Here is an 8,649-nt window from a genome sequence, read left to right as displayed (position 1 = left end):
GAGCAACAACTTCCAAGAGTTTTTTGATTCCAGGCTCCAAGGAAAAAGTGTATTTGCCATAGCATATTCACTTCTTACAAGCCTCTTCAATGTTACCAAGTTTTTTGTAACCATGCAAAACATGCAGAACATTATGTTGTTTTTTTAAAAGAACAACAGTGAATGTGCTGGAGAAAAATGAGTGAAGAATTACATCTTTTTTACCTTACATATATTTTGCAGTTATATCTTAAATATGGTAAAATTTTATGATGTCTTTTAGGAGTGTTTGTAAACAGCAGGTCGCTATGCCTGGCTTGAAGCAGCGCAGAAACAATCTAATGTCTGTCTGGGTTGTTCATTTTTTTGTGGTGAGAGCCGGATGAGCAGTTTCAGCCTTTTCGTTTATTCCTTTCTGTAGGTTTCAGCCACCAGAAAGCCTAAGGAAAGTAAAGGTAGACTTGGGGTCAAGGGACCAGGGTCTCATGTTCAGTTCCTGGCACTGTTCCTGTGTTATGTGTACACACAGCTCATTTGCTTTGTGCGGGTTTCCCCACCTTTCTCGTGGGGATTTAACACTGGCATAACTCACTGGATGCTCTGCCTCTGAACTGTCTGTTCTTTGTGTTCACACAGCACCTGGAAGACACTGTGCACCATTGCAAGTATTACTAATATTCATATATTCATAGAATGGTTTGAGTTGGAAGCAACCTTAAGGATCATCTAGTTCCTACCTCCCTCCCATGGGCAAGGACACCTTTCACTAAATCAGGTTGCTCAAAGGCCTGTCCAATCTGGCTTTGACCACTGCCAGGGATGGGGCAGCCACAACTTCTCTGGGCAACCTGTGCCAGTGTCTTACCACCCTCATAGTGAAGAACTTCTTCCTACTGTCTAATCTGAAACCCTCTTTCAGTTTAAAGCCATTCCCCTTTGTCCTGTCACTACATGCTGTTATAAAAAGTCCCTCTCCAGATTTCTTGTAAGCCTCCTTTAGGTATCAGAAGGCTGCTATGAGGTCTCCCCAGAGCCTTCTCTTCCCCAGGCTGAACAAGCCCAACTCTCTCAGCCTGTCTCTAGGAGAGGTACTTCAGCACTCTGATCATCTCTGCAGTCCTCCTCTGGACTCACTCCAACAGGTCCACCTCCTTCTTATGTTGGGGACCCAGAGCTGAACACAGTACTGCAGGTAGGGTCTCACAAGAGCGGAACAGAGGGGGAGAATCACCTCCCTGACCTGCTGGTCATGCTCCTTTTGATGCAGCCCAGCACGTGGTTGGCTTTCTGGGCTGCGAGCACACACTGCTGGATCATGTCGAACTTGTCATCAACCAACACCCCCAAGTCCTTCTCCTCAGGGCTGCTCTCAATCCATTCCCTGCCCAGCCTGTATTTGTGCTTGGGATTGCCCTGACCCGTGTGCAGGATCTTGCACTTGGCTTGGTTGAACTTCACAATGCTGGCATTGAGCTTCATGGGATTCACACTGGCTCATTTCTCAAGCGTGACCAGGTCCCTCTGGATGGCATCCCTTCCCTCCAGGATATCAACCACACCACACAGCTTGGTGTCGTCGGCAAACTTGCTGAGGGTGCACTCAATCTCACTGTCCATGTCGCCAACAAAGATTTTAAACGATGTTAAACGCTGCTGACCTGAACACCGACCCCTGAGGAACACCTCTCTTCACTGATATCCACTTGGACATTGAGCTTTTGAGCACAACAGTGGTCATTCCTTCACATAACATTGAAGCTATTTCCACAGCTGGCTTCCATTTATATATTGTTTTCTCACCCAAGCTCCTGTAATGGGAATTTACCCTTAAATAGAGGCATGTATAAAGCTAGCTAGAGGGCTTTTTGTTTTATTCCAAGATATCTTAAAAAAATAAGAGCCCTTTTATTTTGATATTCGTGCATTACTCACTGTTTTCACCCCTTATCGCTGCTGCTAATACAGTAGATCCAAGAACCAAATGGTGTTAGGCCCCGTACCAAATAATGAGTCTAGATTAATACCTGAAGTACATGCCAGCAAAAAAACCTCAGTTTAACTTCAAGCTGGTTTTATGATAATTTTGTATTTAGCAGAATAATATAGAAAAGAGCACTGAGCAGGTGTCTAATGATCTGACCTGTGTCTGCATGTATAAAAGGGATGCTGGAAATGACTAATACGTGTGCCCCCAGCTCACTATGGCTATTCTTGACAGATACTTCTTTTTTCCTAGCTTGCTCCTTGCAAAGACAGTAAAAAAAAGTCAGGGATGATGTTCTGTTTGAGAGTCTACTCCTGACCAGCCGTTCACTGTTGGTGTGGCTGCAGTCTGCCCTGACAAGGAAAGAAAACTCTGAAAATCAGAGCTTGAAAGGCAGTAGAAACTCAAATTTTTCCAAGCGGAAGGGTGGACTAGAAATGAACAAGAACCGATATTAATTTTTGAAATTTCACATTCTGTGAAACCAGAGCAGGAAAGAAAAAGGAGTTTCACTGAGATTAACATTGAGACAGATTCTCAAAAGGAAATAAATTAGAGAACTTGGCTCAATAGATTTCCAGTCCTCTTAACTGGATCAGAACATTACTCATGTTACGTGACACCTCTAATTTTAAGGTTCTTAAGTACAGTGAGTTTGGCAAAACAATAAACGTAATTGTCCTACCTAAAAAGCAAACAAAATATAAAGATAAGGTAATCTGTTTTTCCACTTAGTATTTGTGGTTTATCCATACACGTAGATAGAAATTTACAAAAAGTTTCTATAAGGAAAGGAAGGTTGAAAATATTTGTTATATTTTCCAGAGTCTGCCACAAGCTTTTAAATAGTAGCTTCCATTTATACAGGACAATAAAACAGGAGTTTCTAATGGCTTCAGGAAAAACCTTGAAAGTGTCAGTCCACAAAACCAACATACCTACAAGAAAATAAGAATAATTTCGCAATTATTTTCATATTCTCTTTCTTAAAAGTCATGTTTTTCTAGCAATCTGATGATTTCCCCTGTAGGTATCACTGGTCCTCTTTCTCTGTCTACCTCTTTCTTAAACATGGATTAAACTATCCTTCTCACACTGAACATGGTCACAGTTACTTCTCTACCAGCCTCTCCAGCCTGAAACTCTGGCGTACTTTTCTGAATCTCATACAATCTTCCTTAATTGCTCTAAACACATTTGAACTTACTTTGGTCTTTTAAGTTGGCCTACTTTCTTGCCCACGTACACAGCAGTAAATCAGTCCATCTAGAGCTCTTGCCAGGGCATTTGCTCTTTTCCACCTGTTACAGCTCCTCCTCTCTGGCTTTGATAGACACGTGGCTGCTCCACTGACTTGAGTTTTGAATCATGCTCTGAGGCAAATTATCCCCCCTGCTTCTGCACTCCTTCGCTGATATCCTCCCCTAGTGCAACTCATAAACTGCTTTTAGGTCCTTCATAGCATCCTTCGCTGTCCTGCTTGCTTTACTATGCAGCCACCATGTTGTTTCCCTGACTATGCAGTTGTAGACATTCCCAGTGGGCACCATTCCCCCTGGAGGAGGGACCATGGCAATGCTGTCTTTCAGTGCGCTCTGTTAACTGTTATTTCTAGAGGTCACAGATTGGGCGCTCCCTACAGTAGCTGCTATTGTGTCCTGACTGCTGCCACTCCTCTTGCTGCTGCATCCTTCATGATAAGATCTCTGAGAAAGAGATTCTCCTTTAACTACAAGTTCCTACTTGTCTGGAATGTTAGTCGAAGAGTAACAGCTGAAGCAAGAACAACAGGATCTAACAGTTAATCACACTGTGCGATAAATATGAAGGTATTGTTGGTTGCTCACAATGTACTATTGATCCTGATAGTACAGGGTCTATTGAACTCTGCAAATACTGTTTGACCATTGTTGCTTTTACTATTAAAATATTTTCTCATTATGACTGTTCTTATTGTCTTATTTTTCTCATTGGTTAGCAAGTTCTATTCAAGTGTATCTCCCATTTTCTGCGCTGTTGAGGGTACAGGCTATTCATTATTATTCCTTCCTGAAACTCACCTGTCCTGCACTATCCCCCTGTGCCAAGGAAATAGACTTTATTGCCCAAGTTCCTATTTCCTCTCTGGATTTCAAATAATAATTCTTCACCTTCTAGGCATGAGTAAGTTACTTGTAGTGAAACATTGCTGTAGCTATTGCTATTTAAAATATAACTAATGTTCTTCTCTAAGAACTCTTTTGTCTACAAGTATGAAATACCCACGAAAACAAATAAACAGTGCAACTTTATATATTAGAACATATTTTATACAGGCATCTGCAGCATTTCTTCTGGGCTGATGACCAGCAAAACCATTAACAGCAACTAATTGCACAAAAGGAAATTTTCTTCCAGTCCTGTTTTCTAATTGCTAGGAAAGAAAACTGAAAATAGACTTTACAAGTTTGGAGACCAGACTACAAAAGCTGGGAAAGTTGTATTAACTTCTAGATGCTCTATGGCTTTACACTCTTTGAAGACCTGGCTCACTGATTTCATCAGAGGAAAGATTAGGAATGAGCCAAGAGGGAGATTTGACTCCAGCTATGCATTAATATTTGTAATTTTTATATTTGTATATTTATTTGTATTTTAGCAAGACTTAATTATTTTTCTCTAGTTCTAATATAAATGGTCATTAGGAATTGAATGCTTTGCTCCTTACTTAGAATGGGTGATTATATGAATGCTCCATGACTTTTATAATATTTAATAAAGAATTTGGGAGTCAATTTTAAGCACACTTAATTAAGCACAATCAATTTTAAACACACCCTGACCAAATTGAGTCCTCTTTTCCATCATGTATGTCTAGTCCCTTTCCATGCCACTCCAGATATCCCATTAACCTTCTTCATCTCACACAGTTTGTATCTGTCCAGTTCCCCCAGACAACCCGGTGGTTAAATCTTCTTAAAGAGGAAATGCTGAATTTGCAGCTGACCGTAATTCCTCTGTTTAATCTGTCTCCTGAGCCTCCCTTTGAAGATGAGACATTCTTCTTCACCTTCTTCACCTTCCTCTCAGATTTCCACTTTCTTTTCATTGCTGTCTCCAAGGACTGCCTCCAGTCTGCATCACCCAGCAGCCAGTTTTGGAGATCCCACCCCTTTCCAACTCTGCAGTGCAGCAGCAGGTCCCACACCTCTGCCACCTCACTCCATGCACCTGCATCAGCTCTGTGGCCTAAGGACCACATCACACAGGCACTAATTTTGGCCTCATCAAGTCTCATGCGGCAACTGGCTGACTCACATTGCAATTTAAGACCTGATTTTGTATGATAACTCTTTTTGTTAAAAGAATGCTTTCTTTGAGATTTATAAAATGTCAATATAACTTGCCATAGGATTGAGATCTGGCACAAGGCACTCCTCTTTTAGTGGAGCTCGGTTATTTGTTCATTTTCAGGTACAGAACTGTATTTCATTGCTTATTCAGTGTCGGTACAAAAGCCAAATCCTCTTGTAATAAGTCCTTTCATAAAAGGAAGTTGTATCATTTCTCTGGCACAATAAGGAAATACAAACAGAACTGAAGTCTCATAAAGCTTTGTACAATTTCAGTACAGATGATTCATTATGACCTGCTAAACATAAAAGCTGCAAACATGAGAAAAAGGGGGAAAAAAAGTTTTATTTTTTCCCTCTGGTGGTGCTGAATGTCCACTAAAAATCCTTTTTACTCAAGTATTTGTTTAGACATCTTCAGTGACATTTAGGTGCCTAAAAATGCCTTTCTGTTTTTTAACGTTTTCCTGGAAAATATTAGCTACTCTGAGGTCAAAAGCTCTAAGAAGTTGAAGTTACCAGCCTTGGCACTCATGTGCCAAGTATGTCCTTCAGTGTTTCTTTCTTCTGGATGCAGGCCATAGTGCAGAACAGAGGAAGGCAGTATTAGCTTCCACCTATAGCATTGCATGTGCCCAACTATTGTCATTTAAATCCATGTCCAAACCTCTACAAAGGTCACATTCCCCTTTTCTGCAATGTTTTGTTGGAAAGAGAGCTTGACATAAACATGTAAGAATTTGAGTCTTCTCCGAGCCACTAAGTACCTTGATACAGCATTTGAAAGTGATATGAGAAGAGGTGCACTGGTCCCAAAAGGAAAATTGTGGTTTGGTTCATATAAGAGCTTTGTTATCTTCTCTGGTGCAGTGCACAGAAGGCCCTAGAGATGCAAACATTGCTCTTCTCTGCTCCTCATATGTCTAATGGCTTGGCTGGTGCCATTTTTACTGTCTCTTCTTCTGACTCATATCCCTTCACTTCTCCCACAGTGAATCGAGACTTCGGCATTAGAGCTAGATTTTCTGCTCTGGTGAAATGATGCTGCCTGATTGAATTTCCTCTTCGACCTGATGGATTGGATGGGCGCACTCGTCTATCCAAATGTGCCATTGGAATCAGCTCTTCCTGGCGGTGCTTTGCTTCGAATGGCCGTAGTCGGGGCTGGGGTCTAAACATTACTGGGAATGCAGTATCAGAGCCACTTCTGTGGTGATCTGAAGGAAAACAGTCAAATAATTCATATTTTGAAGAAGAGAAAAGAAAAACACCATAGTATTGGCAGGGACAGTTAAAGGATATGCAATACAGTACAGCATTATGGTTTTAAACCCTGAAACTGCAGCATTTCAAATGATTACTATATAGAGAACTAAAAATAACTCTAAATTTTATTTTTATCCCAAAGCTGATGTTCAAAAGATTTTATTGATCTTGCCTCTACCCTGAAACCCCAGCAAGTAAACACATTCAGCTACCTTTTAGTGCCTGGCAGAGCTGCTCAATGGCTTCACAGGGCAAGAGTGCTTTTTGATGTAACTTTCTACAAATTTCACAAGTATACCTAGTACCATGGTTGAAAAGCATCTTGAAACCCACGGCAGAAGAGAAAAAAAGTGACAGAGGTAATTATAGTGGCATTGAAACTCAAGATTACCAGTTAGCTGTGATTAACAACTGGTAAGAAAGCAGTTTCACCTGAAACCAGGAGTTTGACTCTAGGGTGCTTTGATTACATTGGGTGTGTCAGACCTGCTCCTACCAGCTTGCTTTGCCACAAGTACACAATAAAAATTTGCCTGCCATAGGCCAATAACTGGCTTTCTTATTCTGTTGAGTTCATAGAATATACTTTTTCACTTGTCTTAAAGCAATTCGTAGTTAATTTAAGAAACAGCTTGTAACAAGTTATGAAGCACTGGAGATAAACATGAAGGTCTATGAATAATAAAATTAAACTATACCCTGCTGCAGTTAAAGCACACATGTATGGCTTTAGTCACATAGTCAAAAGTTATTAAGTTATTGCAGCTTAATAACTATTGTTTTAAACTAATGTTTACTTCACAGTTGTCATAAAGTAAGAATGCATGCACTAGCACATACATCTACAAAACAGGGACACAGACTGGTTTAAGAGCAGAACCTGCTTCTCTTGAGCCATGTGGGCATACCACACCATAAGCAGTAAAATAGGTTAGGTTGTCTCAGATTTGAACGGCTTCTACTTAGTCCTTTGGGAGCGTTACTGCTGCCAAGTAAAAATGATATGCATTGTCAAAGAAATAATTCATTTGTATGAGTAGCAGAACGAGCTGATACGTGGTTTAAGGATCTATTTGTGGTTATTTATGACCTTTCAGTTATTAAACTTTCTGTACATGCTATATATAAGAGCTAAACCAAGCTTGCTGGAGGATGCTTGCTCCAAGAGGGCTTCCAGGCATAGGCAGAAGAGGTGGCATTTATTTCTGTAGACGCATATGTGCATATATGAGGTTGTCATTCTAATTTCCTACATTCCTTACATTTATCTTCTCAGTTTCCATGTGCAGTTTATTTCATCCTAACACAGTTTATAAGTGGAGTTTAGGGTTGCTTCCTCCTGCTGCAGAAAATTTAAAGTGGTGTGAATGCTACACAACCAATTTCAGATGGGGCCAGAAGCTGAACCAAGAAGCCTAATTGGATATGATCTATTTGGATAGATCATAAGGCAGGGCTCAAATTCAGGCCTAGCTACTAATAAAAAGGTACTTGCATTCACTGTTTCAGGATTTAGCTCTCTCCCCACTGAAATAATATGCCTGTCTGGTATAGCAGGACTTGGTCCCTTGAAAATGTTTGAAATGTTTTTAGGTCTGAAGCTGCTCTGTAGAACAATTTGAATCTTTCAGAAAGGTACATATTCTCCACCATGATGTCCTGACAAACAGAGCTGAAAACAATCAATCAGCTGTCTGAAAAAAGGAAAAAAAATCCCCATGAGTAAATCTATTTTCCCCTCTGAACAGATCCTCTGGGTTTCTGTTCTGCTGCCACCATGTGAGTGCCCAGCCCCAGGAAGATGGTTTTCCTTCACAGATCTCCTGCTTTCATCTCTTTCATAGTAAAACAGGAAGGGAAGAAAAAACAATTTTGCACCTGCATGAAACAAACTTTGTTGTCCAAGTTTGTGATACAAAGACAAAGATTAAACATATGGTTTCGATCTCTAAAGCTAATTTTGCTAGAAATGAAAAGGAATATTTCTAAGGAACACAAATGCCTTTCAGGTTCACACAAGTAAATTCAGAAAGAAGTCAGGGAGATTACAGATGATGAACATTCAAGTGTCTTAAATTCTGTATTTTC

General features: G+C 40.4%; 1 protein-coding gene across 1 annotated transcript in view; it reads right to left on the bottom strand.

Moving 5' to 3' along the window:
• Nucleotides 1-6,210: 6,210 nt before the first annotated feature.
• Nucleotides 6,211-8,649, bottom strand: part of SLC9A4 (solute carrier family 9 member A4) — a 34,080-nt gene continuing 31,641 nt past the window's right edge. Inside the window, exon 12 of the mRNA XM_030476474.1 lies at nt 6,211-6,512. Within this exon, the coding sequence (XP_030332334.1) occupies nt 6,211-6,512 (302 nt within the window). The remainder of the gene's footprint in view (nt 6,513-8,649) is intronic.

This window comes from Strigops habroptila, chromosome 2 (assembly GCF_004027225.2).
Source record: "Strigops habroptila isolate Jane chromosome 2, bStrHab1.2.pri, whole genome shotgun sequence".
In the NCBI taxonomy this organism is placed as follows: Eukaryota; Metazoa; Chordata; class Aves; order Psittaciformes; family Psittacidae; genus Strigops; species Strigops habroptila.
Note: the sequence above shows the minus strand (reverse complement) of the source record. Positions and strands in the feature narration are given on the sequence as shown.